Genomic DNA, 19,319 nt, shown 5'->3' on the forward strand with positions numbered 1-19,319 from the left:
TGACCTGCTCGAAGTTCAAGTAGCTAGAACATTCTGCAATGTACCGCGGACAGGAGATGATGAAGACAATTTGCTACAACTATGTGTAGAGTAGGCTAAATGTACCTTCCCAGGACTTGAACAATAAAGGCACTGACTGAAGAGCCTTATGCAACAATTTTGATACCTGATGAGCCGGATGATGAGGGCATCGAGTAGAGGACCAATCCACTGCTTGTGACCCAGGAATTATTGAAATTAATAGATTTCGTAAACAAAGACTAAAGGTTAGTCATATCTGCTGACTAACTGAGCAATTAGCAATTAGGGGGATGGACTGGGAGACCCTAATAAAAAGTCATGACAAGGGGCAAAGAACTCAGAATCGGAGGAGAAATCGATGACGTCAGGAGACGCTGTTCGAGGTGCTGATATTAGGCTCGTACTCTGTGAGCCTGATCCGTAGCTGACTAATTGATGACCTGAAGACAAAGACTGACTTGTTGCTGATCCATTCCTGGATAGGTAGCTATGAAAATGTGACTATTTTGTGCCTTTCCTTCTAGGTACCAACTTCGCTGTTTTGTAGAGACTCTCACTTAGGTAGATTTTTTTTCTCCAAATTGATGGTTTTTCTCCAAATTGTTTTCGCATGAAGACCCACATGCTAATGGTAATCTTGGTTAGGTAGGCTGATAGAGGTGATGTTGACGGTGACAATGACTGCCGGACTTAATTGTTGAACCACATTATTAATGCTAATTGTCGTAGCTTATAGGGTTATCTTTCCGCATCAGTCTTTTCTATGATGATGCTCTTTTTATGGATTAATAAAGTTGATTAAAGCTTGAACTAACGGATGATTTTGAATTGTAAGCAATAGGGAACTAAAAGTTATTAACTCTTCCTCGAGTTGTGGTTATTCACGAGTAGATGGGTTTGAGGGTGACTAACTAAAGTTGATTAATGATTATTGATGTCGTTTATTGATTCAATGGTCACCGCATGACTAGAATACTCCATGCGATTGAAAAGGTTCATCGACCTATACGCGTCCCCATGTAAATTCACTTATTAAGGACTGGGTGCGCTAGCAACAGGCGCTTCAAGTATTAGGGAACAAGAGGTGTGACGCACATAGGTCAACGGAAGAAACATGGGGGCATGGTCAGCATTACTGAAATCAGCACTGTGAAGTTTACATGCAGGTTGTCATGTGGAATGGCAGAATGTCATTTATGGGATACTGTCACAGAAGTATGTCCAGTTGTTTACTGAAGTAGTGAGGTTGTGCTGTAAGGTTCTGTCTGGTCAGGAGGACATGCTGCGTCAAGGATACCTTCCTACAACACACATGATGCTGAGCGGATGAGCTTCCTGCCCGGACCCATACAGGGGGAGTACCTAAGCGTGCATTTGTCCTGGTGAGCTGAACCAGTCTTCTGAGGCACTCTTGCTGGATATCTCATGTGCTGCAGTTTCCTGGAGGATGAGAAACCTGCTTGGGGTGACTGCATGTTTAACAGCTGAGGTAGCTGAGAAGTGAGGACCAACCCATCACTCTCTACAGACTGAAAAGCTGGATTCTTCCACCAAGGCAATATGAGGTGCAGGACAACTTGCTGCACTCTTGTAAGTGTTTTAATTCTCTTGCTCACAGTAGGTGTGTTGTGCATGTCTGGTGCTGCACCCCAAAATATTAATAGCTTGCACCTTGAAGGAAGCGTCCTCAAGCGGATCAGGAGACTTACAGACGAGAGCGGTTCCAGACAGTGCTGTCCTCTGGTTGCGGTTCCTGGTCTGCTTCTCTTGGCCCTTTATAAAGCCCAAGTGAGCCGACATTGTTAGCATCCTCACTCACTGTTTACAGAATAACCCTACTGGATCAGTTTTCAATTGCTGCAGTTAGCACATTTCCAAAGTTTCCAGAATGCTCAGTGACCACACGCTACCAGTTTTCATAAAATGCTAACATGCCCGCATTATCAATTTTTATCAACGTTTGCCACATTAGATTTGACAAATATTCAAACATTCACTTCAGCCTTTTGAAGTAATGAACACACGTTGACATTTAAAAAGTCTTTAATATACCATTTCTGAAGTATTTCACTTTGTTGAAAAACAGACTTCCATTTGCATATTAATAATTCATCGGTAAACGCTGAAAGGTTGTAAAGAACAACTCCGAAATTTAATAGCATAACAAATGTATTTCAAAATATATGTACACAAATTTTGATCCGGTTTTTCATATAAATATACACAGTAAGAAAATAATATAAATACAGATCTTGGAATTATAATTAGTGTTAAAATTGATACAAATTACCTTCCCTTTTACCTCTTCGGGGCAACAGTTGGTTGCATCCTAATTTTATGGTCCAACATCCACCCTGTGGAACCACCCATCCATCTCTCAATGTCTTCAATGCTTTTTTTGGGTCAGTAACGTCACATTTTACTCATGAGCTCCCCAAACCCTACTGACTTGGAATGCACCAGCGCTGTGCCACGACACGGCAACAAAGGACTTGGCACTTTTAGATCATGTGTTGCGTGAAGTGCTTTGTCTTCTCACTCTGTCAAGGTACTTTGAACACTGTGCCACTCAGTTCAACGCAGAACTCTGGTTTCTAGTACTTATGCACTGTAACTGCCAGGAACAAGTCTTCTGCGGAAAGACATAATGCCAGTATGGGCACAGTTGGGGTAAATGCTTTGATAACTTTGGTTTTTCATTGGTTAGACTCATCAATGGGCCTCCGGCAATAAGGACAACAGTTGTGCTGCAGCACCAGGAGCTCATAATCCTCAGTGTGGAACATCTGGAAGAGAGAAGAGTTCACAAATTTAATATAACCCACAAGATGGTCTCTGGTCCACGGACTCACATTTGTTGGTGCCGCTTGCTCACGTGTGGCACTACATACACCTGTAAAGACTTTCCTGACAACAGCAACATACAATCAGTATTGGGTAGATAAGTGAAGCTTTCAAAAGTGGAAAGCTGGGCAACTTTGCAGGAACTTAAAGAAGACATTTTGTGTATTGTCTGCAGTCAGCATTTAACACAGGGTTTATCAAGGCTCAATGATGCCAAGCGATAGGAAAACTCCTGTGGAGTGTGGGAGGGACGTATTTAAAAGATACTGATATATAAGAGGTGTGCTATTCAATAAAGCAAGTTAATAAGACAGCACACTGCAGCATTAGTGCAGCAACTAGGTAGAGAACATACAGTTGAAAGAAGCCCCACAACAAGCGCCCACCTTAAAGTTACTGACTAGCTCTTCTTTCTCTACTTCTCTACTCTTAGGTTCTTCACCCTCTGACGATGGTCTATGGCTTGACATGTACAATCCTGGATGGGATTCACTAGCCAGCTTTTGGGCGTTTGTGATACTCTGCATGATGAGATAGTACACTGTCATCATGGTGTTGTATCTTCAGATCAACACGCTCTAGTAGTTACTTAAGATATTCTCCAAATATCTCACTAGAGCCACGGCCTGTGCATTCGCTGTATACACATGTACTCACTAGTCAAACGAAAGCACCTAGGAAGAGAGTCATAGGAATTGGGCGCTCACAGTAAGTCCATATAGTAGTATCCACTTTTCAATCATGGCATGGTGCTCCTGGCAAGAGGATCATCCTTAATCCTCCAATGTTTCCAGGGAAACTAACAGTACAACAGACAACTGTCAGGGCACTCATGAATATAGAATTCGAAGTTAGTGATGTATCGGATCTTCAGTGTGGAAAGGCAATCACACCATCAAGTCAAGTTCTTGTAAGTCACCTGTCCAGATCATCAGGCAGTCATCAATGTATCTACCCCAATAGAGTATATCTGAAACCCATTTACTCCCCTCTTTACTCCAGATCTTGTTATGTTCAAACAGTCCCATAAATAGATTAGCGTAAGCTGGTGAAAATTTGGAACCCATAGCCACACCTTGTTTTTGACGATACCAGTCATTTTTAAAAAGAAAAACATTGTTATTCAAGATCAAATCCACCATGTCTATTAACATTAGAGTATGGCCATACAAACTCGCAGGTCTTCTGTAAAGAAAATGACGTAACGCTTCCTTTCCTTGTTCATGGTTAATACTGGTATATAGGGAGGTCACATCTAGTGTGACTAGAATCATCCCTGGTTCCCAGGTAACGTCTGTTAATATACTGAGAATATGTTTCGTATCCTTAATATAAGATGGTAAGTTCCCTACAATAGGCTGTAAAAAGATGTCAACATATTCCGACAGTTTTTCAGTAGGACCACCAATCCCTGATACAATAGGTCTACCTGGAGGGGAAGTAGGATTCTTATGAATTTTAGGTAGTACGTATATGCAAGGATTCCTGGGTCTATGTACACGTAAGTACATGTATTCCTCATCTTTTAAAATTAAACGATCCAAACAATCATGTAGAAATTTATTGATTTTATTAGCGAGTGCAGGGATAGGGTCAGATGCAATCTTTTCGTAGCAGGTAGCATCTTCTAGTTGTCTATATATCTCTCGATCATAGTCTGAGGTGTTCATAATCACAATATTCCCTCCTTTGTCTGCCTCTCTGATGGTAATCTCCTCATTTTTCTGTAAGAGTCTCAAATAGCTCATTTCTGCTTGGGTGAGGTTCTGATGCCAAACATGTTGGCGAGAATTATTTTTGAACTCTAATTTATTTAAGTCGCGCCAGACAACTTTAAAAAAAGTATCTACACAATTGTCCTTCGTTAATGTTGGTATCCAATCCGATTTTCTCCTCAGACCACTCGGGAGTGAATCTGATGGGATATCAAGATCTGATAGAATACGTGTTATTGTGTTAGGATCCTGTTCACAATCCGCAATTGACAGAAGAGTAGCCGTATCATGGACATCCATGATGGACAAATGTTGATCATCATTGTGACCCACAAATAAGGTACTAGTGCCTATGATATCGGGGTGATTAGCAAAATACTTCCTCAACTTTAAACGTCTAATAAATTTGAAAAAGTCAATTTTCGTTCTCTGAAAGTCCCCAAAATCTCCCGGGCAAAATCCCAGTCCTTTACCTAGAAGCGCAAGACCGTGAGTTGTGAGTTCCAAATTAGAGAGGTTATTCTCCAAATATCTCACTAGAGCCACGGCCTGTGCATTCGCTGTATACACATGTACTCACTATCTCATGAGAGAAGTATGTATCACAACTGTCTACTGGCTAATTAGACAAATGTACCCACTGCATGGATAAGTTTGACCCCATGGTTCAAACGTTCGAAACCTGATAGGTCCACTCAGATTTTCTAAGATCAATAAATGAAGTACCACTGACTTGAGTAACAATATCCAGCTATCATTAGCACCAAGTGAGGCATCAGGTTGAACGTAAACTTCATAAATATACATGTTATGGTAGGTTAAGATACAGTCGTAGCTTAGTTCCCTGGACTCCTTTCCCCTCATTTGGCTAGTGGAGAAGTTTAAAAAGCAAAGACATTTCTGCCTGTGCTGAACTAAACCCCAAGATCTGACCAATCTCTTCTGGAAACCGTTAATAGATCACATTCGTGGAAAGAGTGTTGTAATGCAGACCAGCTGGGTTCTTGAAGCCTTATCTCCCAACAGGACTTTTACGCTTTCGCCTTGAAATGTGGAACAAGCTTGCATGTTTACTTTTTTAGTGGGGAGAGAGAGAGACAGCACTCTATAGGAGTGTCTTGGAGAGACACGCAGGAGACGAGAAGGTACTGAAGGACTTGGCAAAAAAAAAAACTCCTAGAAATCTGAAGATAAAGCTGCATGTTCTGGACACTAAGAGGGCTGAGAAAGATTTTAGTGGGCTAAAATATAACTGCACTATTTAAGGAAGACGTCCCTATTTAAATCTAGCTTTATGTATGCTCCTAAAAGCCATAATAAACCAAAAGTGCACACAAGTCCTTGTGTTGTCGTGGGTTGAACTGACAGAGAACTGGGTTTTATCTTCCAAAATAAGATCACATTAATCAGGAATAAACAGATCACTTGAGGGTGAAGGTTACTTGAATCACATGCTTGAATACTTCCCTGATCTCAGGCTGAGAATCCCTGGTAACTTTAAATAGCAGTAAAAAGTGTTAAAATGGGCATGCCAACCTCCCTTCCCCCTGGTCAGAGGCTCACTACCTATTTTGTGTATACCTCCCAATTGTGCTCCGAGCTATATTAGCCTTTAAGGGAAGCAGAGAGCCCAGCATTTCCACCACAGTGACAGAGGTTTGGGTTGTTTCAAATTAGGTGGCTGTGGTAGTAAACAATTGCTGAATAAGGTGTTGTGGTATGTGATCTCACACCATCTGAAAAGTATGTTTAGCCTTACTGTGGCATAAACTGATGCAGGCCAACAACTAGTCAGAATGCCCAGTTTAGGTAGAAGGTACCATAAACATGTTAGGGTCGTTTTGTGGTATCTAGGACGTGATATTGAGGATATTCCTCATATTCCACCCATTTGTGGTAACCTTCACATCCCTGGCCCATGCCTGAAGAGTAACCTTGTCTGGAAGGGAAGTATTGGAAACCTTGTTGGTGGTAGCCTCCCCTGTAAATCTAGAACCACGAAAAGATGTGGAAGGAACAGGTCCGTACTGCAGGGCTCCAATAGAAAGTACCAATTCAATCTTTTTTTAATACTTTGTAAGGCATCCACATATTTGCCAAAGAAGTGTCCGCGGGAGGGCAGGTCAAGAATTTTCGCTTGCAGAACGGAATAACATGAACCTGTGCCATCCCAGTCTCCTCACTACTGCTGCAAACCAGCATAAGAGACATCCATCAAAACATAAATGATGGTACTCAAAGAGCTGCCCACTTTGTTCACAATGGCTTAACCTCCTCTCTTCTGTCTTCAAGGATCAAGTCCAGTAAAGGCAAAATATCATGCTCCATCAGGCTGTTGTACCAACATTGGATGGCAAATGCATTGGCTGCCTTTATGGAAGCTGCTGCCATCAACCTTACTTTGTGGATCAAGTTATCAATATGCTTCTCGTCCCTATCTGAGCCGGTGGAATTTGGTTTGGATGGATTCTATGAACGTCTATTAGCCGCTCCTGCAATAATAGAATCCAGCTTTAGATGGCCTGCTAAGCATGTTGGGGCAGTGTAGGGTGCAAGGAATTACTTTTTGAGATGTGGCACCACAGGTTGTACCATGAATGATGTTTGCATAAACTTTAACCACTCCTTTGAATCAAGATAGGGATGGATTTCATTGTCTACTATTTTAAATAATACAAAAACTATTGCTGCTCCACCAACACTTTAGAAGATAGCACTTCTTGGTCACTCGTTCTAACAAAACTTAGAACCAGGCCATGTTGCCTGTTGAAGTGTGTGGCTTGGGGCAATGGGGATGTTTTGCCTCCTTTAAGAAGGATGAACTTCCTCCATTCTTCGTCATCCTTGCTATCACCATCATCCTCTTGCTTTTTATCTACAACCATGTCACGTTCAATGCCATAGGAATTTTCAAACCTCAGACCTTTTGGAGTAGGGGGTATTTGCCTTAGTGCCGGATGTGACAATGGTGGATGTGCCATCTACAGCATGTGAATCTGTGGTTGTGGTATAGGCAGAACATGTTGCTGTAGTGATACTCCTGGAGGAACAAATCTTTGAAAAGCTTCCATTATGTGCTGTAGCGTGGTCATTAATGAAAGAAAACAGGAACTCCATCGCAGGGGGTTAATTATAGGGATGTCTTGGCTCGTAGAAAGCCTGACAATCTCTTCTGCGACCGTCAGATGGAAGTTTCAGGAACTCATACTCCTTGTAACCTTTAAGAGGGAACTCTGAGTGTCTTTCTTCCAATTCATATTCCTTGTACACCAGAATGTAGCACATATTCAACTGCGCAGGACTACAGGCGGTCTCCGACACAAATTCTTATTTGCTGATGTCAGGCTCTAACTCAGAGTCAAGTATTTGCATTGACAAAGGATCAAAGACCTTCACTGGTGAATACAAATAGGCTGGTGGTACCTTCATCGATCGTAAAAAGGCCAAATCTGTAGTCAATGGGACAGTCAATTGTACCATTTGCTGGCACTGAATATACAGTTGCAGTGGAGATGATCGTGGAGGAGGCCATCATCGATAACGGCAATGTTGCTAGGCTCTGCATCAACAGGATCATTGCTGACAGCTGCCGTTGATGAGGTACATAGGGTCGATAGTGCCATCGTCAACATGATCTTCTGCTCTGATGGGATGGAATTCACAGACGATGTAGCCTTTGACATAAGGTTGATTGACAATAGCTGCTTTTATGTAATCAATGGTGGAGTCTTCATTACTGACAGTTTATGCAGGATTTCTGAAAGGATATCAGCAGAGTGGGTTTTCACAGCATTTTCTGAGCATGCTGATAATTTGCATTTTTCGACAGCTTACCTGGAAAATGCATGGTTTTGCCTTTGTGAAGGTGGATGCATGTGTCTGAGTTGCAATTCCACCGGAGGGAGCTTCACATGGTTCCCTCTTTCATGTTATCTTCATGGAAGTACCTGGAGGAGGACTTTCTATAGCATAATCACCAAAGGAGGTGGCAATTTTCTTTCATTCTAGACACAATGCCAGCTTCCATTCCCTGCCCTTTAGTATGTCTGAGGGCAGTCTTGCTGCAATCAAAGAGGGACAGATGGTGGGATGGATACATGAAATAATGCACTGATAGTGCAGATCATTCATGTAAATATTTCCTTCCTGATTCCTATGATTAGTAAGTATTGGAAACTTGGTGACTGGAGTCCGACGATAATTCTCCAATCCTCCTCTCCAAGAGGACCAAGAGACTAGGCATATGCAGTCTCACCATGGTTAACAAAATCTACCTAGAGGAAAAAGAGGACTTTAGGGAGAGAGAGGCTGTACAGCTTGTCTCTCTTAGGCCTCCTACAATGAATTGTGCAAGAGTCACTCGCTATTAGACTTTTGGTTAGTAGTTTTTCTGTTTAGGGATATGTGAATAACGGTAGCCAAATGAGTACATGTAATTAATTAGGTTGGCACCTTTGTCTTATCAGTCCCTATTGGCTTACCTAATGTTCTAAAGGGAATATCAGTTATAAACCGTAAGATGTACCAGGAGACCACCGCATGCCTACATAGGGGTGACTTATAAATATTTAAAAGGAAGGTTTTGACCTGTCAAAAGGGATTATTCTGACAGGTCGAATCTGCATTTTAAAACTGCTATAGCCAGGCTACAAATGGTTGGCCTGCAGTTACGTTTGCACTGTCATTGTGGTTGGTGCCACAATGGGTGCTGCAGTCCACTAGTGGCATTTAACTTACAGGACCGGAGTACACTTTGTACCATCTACTAGGGACTTAGAGTTAAGTTACCTATGCCAACTAGGTGTATACTAATTTCACCATGCTGAAAGGGGAAGCACAGGTACTTTATTACTAGTTAGCAGGGGTAAAGTGCACAGAGTTCTACAGTCATCAACAATATAGGGTTCAGCAAAAGATGAAAAATCCAGGGCAACCCTGAAGAAAGGGCAAATTTCTTGCACCCAGAAGTCCTGTCTTTGCCTTATAAAGCCCTCCTCCTATTCAGACCAAGCCTCCAAAGCATATATGACAATTCATAAATTTGCCAAGAGTAGCAGAAGTGGCATTGCACTCAGCTTGCCCACAATGGCATCATAGGAAGTGACATCATACCAACTTTGAACCTGAATCCCAGGAACTGATACCATATGCCCTTGATCCTGGTGACATCACAATAATTGATGCCCCTTAAGCCTTTTGTATAACTCTAACACAAAATATATTGATACATCAAAGGAAGATTGGCAAAAAAGAGATAAAAAAACATAACTGTGGTCAGGCCGACTGATATTAATCTAAATAGACATTGTATTGAATATATACTTTATTATTGGCTTGATTCACTCCGCATCGATGTTAGCAAATTTTGACTTATGATTACTTGTAAGAAACGATCACACTTTTGAAGCTTAGAGGTGACTGATTAGTTCAAACACATCAGCAGGTGTGACCTAAAGACAGCCTTAGCTGTTTCGTCACCCTTATGTAATGAAAAGAAACCATAAATAAAAAACACACATATATACACAGAAAGAGGGGCTTTCGGTCAGCTCCCTTCACCCAATTGTCTGCTCAACTGTTATTCACATTTTGCTTCCACGCACAACATAGAGCAATGAGTCAGCCCACCTTATTCACTGATTGCCTTATGCTGTCAGTGGCTGCATTTTGCCTGATTAAATAAGCACACCCATCCACAAAAAAGACTTGCTGAGCCAATACTTTCTTTTTCAACTTTTTTTTCCATTCTTAGTTTTTTTGTTTTTATTCATCTCTGTGTGTTTATGGTAGGTCTTCAGGCTACAGGAGGCCTGCCCCAACTGACCTTAAGCTCGCCCCAACTGACCTTAAGCTCACCCCAAATGACTTCCATGCTCCGTGGAACAGTATTCCATATTTTACAGCCCTTCCAACTGCTGCAGTGTACCTGAGCTGCCTTCCAATTATGATGTGCTCTCCAATCCAAGGTTCCTTTATGTCTGATCCCAATAGCAATCTGAGCAGGACTTAAGAAGAAACCTTTTCTCTTTCTATGCATTGGGCACAGTTGGAGGTATCCCCCTGGGCCTGAAGATCTACGGATCAAAACCCTAAAAAAAACTCAGGGTTAGTTGAATCTGAATCTAAAATTAGATTAAGTTCAGGGAAGAGCACGTTTAACTGTAAGGTCTGAGAAAGAACACAGTTTATGGGGAGCAGAGGGCTCAGCACTACTACCTTATTCGCTGAAGTTTGGGTTGTTTAAAATAAGGTGCACATGCTACTAAACAAACACTGTGTCTGGCCCTAAAGCCATTTTAATAATGTTTACTGCTATTTAAAGTTACCAGGGATTCCGAGCCTCATAACAAGGAATGATTCAAGCATGTGAATCTATGAAAGATCCAAGGTGGGAGATTCCAATAAAACAAAAAATCAAGAGGATTAAGGTACAAATGCAGGTCCTGCTCAATTCCGATTCTTCAAAGCTGTCAATCAGCTCTTCTCCTCAAGGCCAGTATTATTTACATATTATAAAGGGATGTTTGTCATAATTATTGTTTCTCCAGTCAGACCACTTCTACTCATTTTTTAGATGGATGATGGCAGAAAAACATACAAGAAATCTCTCTGGAGCCAAGCAGTGAAGTGTTGGAATTGTGGCTAGGGTGACCATGAGCTTCAAGAAACCTACTGACCCTCTATTCACCACAGTAATAGTTAAAGAAGTATACCAGAGTAACCAAGAGAGCCATCCAGGCATGTACGCCTGTGACTCAATAGATTTTGCTACATGGCCAATCAATAATATTTGCATCTGAGGATGGAATTTAGCACTGACGAATCTCAGAAGCAAGAATTTACTGCTTGAACTCCCTGTCCCAAGTAACATACGCACTGACTGAAAGACTGCAAAATTAGCTGCTTGTTTTTTTCGCCTTGCAGGAGGCTACCTGTTCAAGAAAGAGATCTAAGAGGTTATGGATTCCTGAAGCTAAGCAGCAGTGAGTTTATCTGCATGAAAAGCACCTCGCTCAGACTGCCAAAGGTGGGTCAGTGCTTACAAGTCTTACGGGCAAGGAAACCATCAATCCGAAGCTGTAAATGGCACAGAGGGCTTACCTTTCTCCGTCTTTAAAGCTGCCTACATTTCTAGAAGTGCCTATTTAGACACACACCACAAGCATTTCTGAACTCCTGCCACATATCCTTTAGTTCTTGAAACCAGGAAACTTTGAAAGACGTTTAGCAAGTGAATCCTTTGCTAAGGGTAAAATTACTATGACTGGGCATGTTGAGTCCTGGAATAGCAAATGTGATATGCGCATTTTTAGAAATTCTGAAACTGTGCCTGGATTTACTATCAGATGGGTTGAACGGACCAGCTTTAGTAAATACTTTGGAAATGGCTAGCAGAATGTCTGAGGTTTGTGAGTTTAAGTTTAAAAGAAAAACACAATTGCAATATTGGCTTCCACAGCTACCAGATCTGCTGAGAAGGGTGTCCCTCTCAGGGAGGTGGTCAAACTGAGCTGCTCCTCTGGCCAGCTAGGACATTTGTTATGGGCATAAAGGTTTTCTGATCTTGTTAAATGGCTGAGGCCATAACATAAGATGAGAAACACAAAAAGGTGAAGTAGTCTTTCATATATATATATATACTTAGCTTGTAAAATCTGTACAATGCTCGGGTCAGAGGTCAAATGTGAATCTTCCAACAACAGTTAATTCATAAGTAGCTCTTTTTAAAGCTGGAAACTGAAAAATGCACAGAGAGAAAATACTTTCTATAATGAGAAGAGAAATTATTGCATAGTCCATTCCGTCATTTGGAAAATTGGCATATTAGAAGAGGTCACCAGGACCCGGGAATGTCAGGTGTAGAAAGAAGCATAACGAAAAAGTAATATGCTCAAGATGAGGTGGAAGAGCTGGAGAGAATATGACGTGTACAGGATGACTTTTTTCAGGACCCCTAAGCTTAGATGCTCAGGGACAGGAACAAAGGGGCATTTTGACTAAGAATTTGCTAGTTTTTAGGTCTTATTTAGAGACAGATTTAGTAGTCTGTTGTTGAAAGACCTACTGTGTACAAAACCAATTTTAGGAGTGGGCTCTGAGTCAGCTCTCTGTGATTATCACTGGTTGGCATTATTTCCAATCTCATTTCATTTCTTCTTATTCAATGGCTTGTGTTCCTCATCTTGTGCTGGCCCTCCCCTTGGATTAAAGCTTCTTTACCAACCTTTTGCTTGAATAACTTGTATCCTTGCATTGCTTAAATTCAAGGAACAACTTTTTCCTTTTGCTTTTAGCACTCCATGGGAGTTCATATATCTTCTTGCTCTCTCTCCCCGTGTGCGCCTTCCATCCATCATAACCCTGCCCTCCTTATATTCTCCATCTTACTTTCATCCCCAGTTCCTCTCCATCCTTTTTTTCCCACATTATCTCCTCCTACCTCCCCCACTGCTCCACCCACCCCCAGTAGGTTTATTGTACTGCCACACCGTGCCGCTGAGTGGCTTTTTGTTTCTCCTCCTGCCTTCTGTTGCTCCCCCGCCTTGTTTTATTAATTTATTTATTTTCAGAAGGCCAGCAGTTGGAACTTGCTGCCAGGTTGGTTCTTTGTAAATAGGGTGCTTTCTAACTGCTTTGTACATTTATTTAATTGACCAATCCGAGATGGGAGTCCGCCATTATGGAACAGTAAAAAATAAAAAATAAAATAACTTGACACAGCACAATGACACATTTGTCTGTTTATTTGGTGACTGATGAATGCATACACATTAGCTTAGCCTTTTTATATGTTTTCTTTTTGCTGACCCATGGTAACGAGTATCGCCAAATAACATTGGCAAATCTAAAAGGTGAGACGTACTGGCTTTGCCAATGCTCATTTGAGAAAACAAGTATTACAGGTAGCAACTAGCAAAATGTTTGCGAAGCATTTACAGGGTTACCAGTGTAAGGTTAGTAGTCAATAAGCTGAACAGCAAGTAATATGCCAGACATTTAGGATATAAATCTTGCACCTCTGATACTTAGAACCCCTGATTTGTAAGATCCCGATAAATAGGGTGGCAATAGCACTGGTGATAACACCATCTCACGTGTACTTAGATCATGTCCCATAAGTGGGGACATAACTGGGGTGGGGGCGGATTCTGTGCCAAGTCAGCTAGAAACACTGCACTTTGCCAGAAATAACTGGGAGTCACATCGCCCGCCAGTAATATTTGTCAAATATATAATGCAGGAAAGCAAAAAAACTATATAGCGACTGGGTTATTGAGCACTCCAGCAAGGTGTAAAGGAGGGGGTACTCTCGAGGAGAGATAATGCTTAAGGGTGGATGAATAACCATGTTAACATATATCACAATGTTCTAACCCTGTCCACAAAATGACATGTGTTATCTGTACAAAGGTCACATTCTAGGGGACCTGTTAACACCACTACATCTTCCTAAGGTGGGAGTCGTACCTGAAAACAGGAGAGGCACATGGTGATGGAGACATCTGGGAGCAGGGACCGGTAGTACTGCCACTGCAAGGGCTTTGGCCAGCGTTTAATCATCACATCCCTCCTGCTCATTGTCCGGAGCACACTGCGATTCACCACCACGGGGACAAACTCCGAGCCCCCTTGCTACAAAAGCACAACAGACATTTAGCAAAGACAGATAAATAAGCTCTTTCATGGCTTCAGGATAAATCATACCGCTTATTGCTGGAAAAATAAATGCTGCACTTGACCCTGCAATATCAAACTTTATTGTACGATTGCACATTGTTTTACTGTAAAGATCACATAATATAAAACCGCAGATAGATACATAAATGCAAGAGAAAGAAGTTCAATTAGATTTATTCCCAAAACTAAAGTAACACAATAGCACTATAGTGTAATTAATGCATAAATCAAAAAAGGACCATCAGTTCCAAGTGGCTATATGCATATTTTAGTTTGCATTCCTTTACTGAGTTTTTCAAAGAATGAAGTTAAAACCCACCTGCAAAATAACTTCCAAAAAAGACCAAAACTGGTGACACAAGCCCTGACTAGTATTACTTCTTTGCATATCTGTTAGAGCAATAGATATGCGTTACTCATTTTGCAACTCCTTTTTTCTACATGTTGAATGTTTTCTTTGGTATTGGGAGGACCAGGGGGCTATGCCACATCAATTCGGAAGCCCAAGCCTTTGGCCTTTACTAAATCCTGCTCCCAACATCCACCCACTCAGTTTCATTAGTTCCTTCTCCTCTGCCTCAAGATGAACAAGTTACTTACCTTCGGTAAAGCTGTTTCTGGTTGATACTCCAACCACAGATACCTCACCTTGTGAATATCTCAAGGATACAGGAAAATCAAAAAACAGTGCTCCTGCGTGCCAGTAGGTGGAGTTATGCAACTCCATATTGTTTCACTTCAGAAGTGGCGGGCAGAGCCGCATATAAGAACCACCCAGTTACACTGGCGTCAGTTACTTCTCATGAGCCAGTCCATGCCCTAAGTTGCAGAGCCTATCAGTGCACTGCGAGTGCAAACTGCCAACAATGGGATCTGTTTAGTTCGCAAAAAGACGGTTCTGCAGAACGCAAATGTGTGAGGGCAATGAGGAATCCGCAAGAAAGCATTACTGAAGGCAAGTCACTTGTTCTTTTGATGGAAGCCTCTTATCACAGATTCCTCACCTTGTGAATCGATACCAAAGCAGTACCTCCAAAGGTGGTGGGTCTCTGGAATGGCTCAGATCAAAAAGTCCTGTAAGTCCTAACAGTCTAAATACTCCTCCCTTCTGACCTGGCTGTTAAGGCAGTAGTGTTTCATAACCGTGTGCACAGATGCACACATAGCAGCCTGAAAGACATGCAAGATAGGCACACCGCATGCCAATGCAGTGGTACCAGCCTTCGCTCTGGTGGAATGAGGCCTGAGACCTTCTGGAGGCTGCTTTTTAGCCAATATGTTGCAGAACTTTATACAGAGAAGTATCCATCAGGAGATGGTAAATTTCTGCACCTCCTTCGGCTTCTTTGCATCAGGGATCCTGACAAAGTTCTGATCATACCCCGACTTTTCTTGGTACGATCAATGTAAAGGCTCAGTGCACTGTTGAGAACCAACCTATAGTGTCTCTCTGCCCCTTTCAAGGGTTGAGGTGCTACAAAGAAGGTCGGAAGGGTGATGGCCTGGCATGAAATGGTGTCACCACCTTTGGTAGGATCAGCTTATACGGAAAAAATGTGATATAAGGAGGATGGACCAAGACGGTCTGAAGCTCACTCACATGGTGTGCCAATGCTACTGCAACCAGAAAGCCCGTTTCAAGGTGATGAGGTATAAAGGACACCTGTGTATTGGCTCAAAAGGGTTAATAACAAGAGAGAAAGTACCAAATGTATGTCCACGTGGCATTATAAAAACATATGTTGCAAACATGTTAGAAACGCATCACAATGGGTGATTTGAACAAGGATGACTGGCCAGGTAAACGTAACAAGGCTGAAAGGGCAGACAAGTCACCTTTAACAGTGCCCACAGTAAGATCTTGCTGGGTCAAAGATAAAACAAACAATACATCCGACTGCTTGGTCTGCAATGGGTCTATCTGGCAGGTAACATATCGAGTCACAAACTAATCCCATCGCCCAGCATACACAAATTTTAAGGAAGGGCACCTGGCCGCTAGGATAACAGCAAAAGCTTTGGGACGGAGGTCAAAGAAGATTAAGTAATGACACTCAATCTCCATGCCTGGACGAGCAATTTGCGCAGGTGATTAACTGATGCAATTCAATCTCCATGTCTGGACAAGCAGGTTGTGCAGGCCCCAGTGCAAGACCCTGCCCTGCTACTGTGATGGAAGATCCTCCCGAAGGATAGATGCTTAAGCCTAGTAGTGCTGCTACCAAACTCTCCTGATCTTCTTCAGAACTTGGGGCATCGGCGGGAAGGAGTGCAAGAGTCCCAAGCTCCACTCCATGTGGAAAGTTTCTCTGACGGAGAACCTTCTTGGGAACTTCAACATGCAAAAGTGTGGACAATACACCTTCTCAGCAGTGGTAATAAGATCAAGAGGGGGCTCTCACAATTGTTTGAAGACATCCTGCTACATCTATGGGTGTAACTGCCATTCATGATCCACCAGGCATCGTCGGCTGAGTTTGTCCACCTTGACGATTAAAGATCCTGCCTGATACCACCAGTTTAATGCCCTTATGATTCAGACAGTTCCAGTGTTCCACTCTGCTTGCTGCAGCACAACATGGCAGTGGTATTGCCCATAAAAATCTGCATCAGCCTCCCCTTGATGGTTGGCAGGAAGGAGAATTGACCGCACTCCAGTAAGCTGATGTGGAGGCGGGTCATCTTTGATCTCCACCTCTCCTAAATGACCTCCCCAACCCAGCAGTCATACGTTTATTACCACTGCTAACTCTGTGTGGGGAAGGAGGAGGGGTCCGCTGCTAGTATAAATGCAGTCCTGCAGACACCACTGCAGATATTTTGTAGTCTTTCCAAACATCTGGAAGGAATCCAACAGTTTTTCCTCGTGATAGATGGTGCTGAAATTTCAGGTCCCAATACAAACCTTGCAAGTGCAATCTTGCATGGTCGGCGAGGAGGATGCGGAGGCTAGTAGGCCAAGAAGTCTCAGAACCATCGTCACAGAGACCCAGGAAAGAGATTGAAACATCGGGATCACAGACCGAACTCCTGGACTCATTAGACCAGAAGAAAGGCTTGAAAGTGCATCATATATATAGGATGGCTCACGCAAAGGGAAAACACAAAATAGTTAGTTGTGACTTCAGCAGGTTGAACAAGAACCCCAATGATGCTAAGAGGTTTGCCCTTATCTGGAGGTAATGCATGACTGACTGTGGAGATCTTGCCTTCAAAGGCCAGTCATTGAGGTGGGGGAAGACTGTTACCTCGACCCCCACAGATTCTCACCAATCACCACCATCATCTTGGCAAACACCCGAGTAGCGTGGCACTGGTGAGGCAGAAAGGGAGCATGGCAAGCTGAAAATGCACCTTAAACCACTGGTAGCACCAGGGGGCCTGCTGAACAGCGGTGTGAAAATAACCGCAGTGCAAGTCCAAGGCTACTATCCAGTGTCTGGGGTCCAGGGCAGATAGAATCTGGGCCAGGGTGAGCATCTTCAATTTTTCTTTGCACAGGAAGGCACTGAGACGGTGAAGTTACAGGATAGAGGGGATGCCTCTCTTCCTCCTCAACACAAAGATGTATTTAGAATAACACCTAGTCCCTGCTTTTGAGGCCGGTACCCTAAGGCTCCTTTGGTCAAAACAGTCTGTACTGCCTGTTGTACGACAAACTGAAGATACTTTGAAGAGTGTTCTGTGTAGGTGGCAGGTGCGGTGAGGTTCAAAAAGGACTAGAGTGGGGTCAATTCACCTTCTTGCCAACCATCAAGGACAGGATGCAGCCAATTGGACAATCTCAAGACCCATTCGTTAGATGTAATGTGTTGCCACGCTTACATAAGTGTCTGAACTTTCCTCCTACTGGATGGCTATGTGTGCCACCAAGGGTGCACTACAGAGTTTTCGTGGTTGTTGTCAGAGAGGTGGAGGATTGGGATGTATACTGCCCCTGATGGGCAGATTGCTGTTTATTTAGCCCACAGCCCAACCTCAAAAGGGCAGGGCAGACTGTTTTGCAGACAGTGGAGCCAGACACTGTTTATATGCCAAGCCTCTGGTTATCAGACTGGAGATGAGACGTCCAAAGGGCGTGTTGTTGCTCAATTTCCTTGCCGGGAGGTATTTCTATTTAGGATGCCTGGACGTTCCCAGAGAAGCCTCTGGATCTCACCCATGCATTGGCATATTAGCACCACGTTTGTTCCCATGGCACTTCCAAGACAATTCGTTGTGTATATGCCGGAGCGGATAACTAATTTATCTGCAACCTGACCATCTTCAATGGTATGGCCAGGCTCTACGACCTCAGTCAGTACATTTGTTTTTAACCCCATAGTAGGGGGTTGACTGTCGTGGACCTCAGTAGCCCTCCTAATCACAGTAGCAAAATATGTACTTTCTTCTGCTGCTAGTCCAGGAGCAGAAACCAGCCTACTTTCAAGTGTGGTGCCCAGCCTACTGGCATCCTGTAAGTCCATACACTAATTTTCTCCATCATGTGGTGAGGCACACTCTTCCCCATCCCCACCACAGTTGTCTCCATATGGTTGGCTCTGGTTGGAGTCCAAGCCAAAAAGCTGATTTAGCTTCCGTGCAAGCATGCATGGTAGTGGAACAGTGTCTAATGGATTCAGTATTGGTTGTGCCACTTCAAGATCTAGACGTGGCCTCGGGGGAGACAAAGACAACTCAGAGTCAACTCCTACGATGGGTTGTGGTTTTTCTTCTGGGGCTGGTGTCAACATTCGATGGGTCGGCATGGATTTTGGCCCCAGACCCCATGCCAGTACAGAACACCAAGCATGTTCCTACGGCGAATGTGCCGGTGATAATCTGACTTGAGGTTCCTGCAGATCCTTGGAGCCCAATGGCACGCCAGAGGGAGGTGGAAGGGTGCCAAAGATGTGCAGCATGTCCTCTTGAAAGGCTTCAACCTGCTGCAACATCGCCGATGAACCTGGGAAATTAGGGAGCTTCAGGATCAAAGATGAAATCAGCACGTCAGAGGAAGGGGAGTGAGACTTAGAGGCACAATAATATCCTTACACCTTTTCTGGAGAACCAGAATGGAGG

The 19,319-nt window shown here is 43.0% G+C and overlaps 1 protein-coding gene across 1 annotated transcript in view; it reads right to left on the reverse strand.

The window, feature by feature from the left end:
• Positions 1 to 2,047: 2,047 nt before the first annotated feature.
• The window catches only part of IFT122 (intraflagellar transport 122), a 251,801-nt gene continuing 234,529 nt past the window's right edge, over positions 2,048 to 19,319 (reverse strand). The window contains exons 28-29 of the mRNA XM_069206316.1: positions 14,049 to 14,213; positions 2,048 to 2,807 (exon numbers count right to left, since the gene is read on the reverse strand). Of these exons, the coding sequence (XP_069062417.1) occupies positions 2,718 to 2,807; positions 14,049 to 14,213 (255 nt within the window). The 3' untranslated portion in view covers positions 2,048 to 2,717. The remainder of the gene's footprint in view (positions 2,808 to 14,048; positions 14,214 to 19,319) is intronic.

Source organism: Pleurodeles waltl, chromosome 9, assembly GCF_031143425.1.
Source record: "Pleurodeles waltl isolate 20211129_DDA chromosome 9, aPleWal1.hap1.20221129, whole genome shotgun sequence".
Classification (NCBI taxonomy): Eukaryota; Metazoa; Chordata; class Amphibia; order Caudata; family Salamandridae; genus Pleurodeles; species Pleurodeles waltl.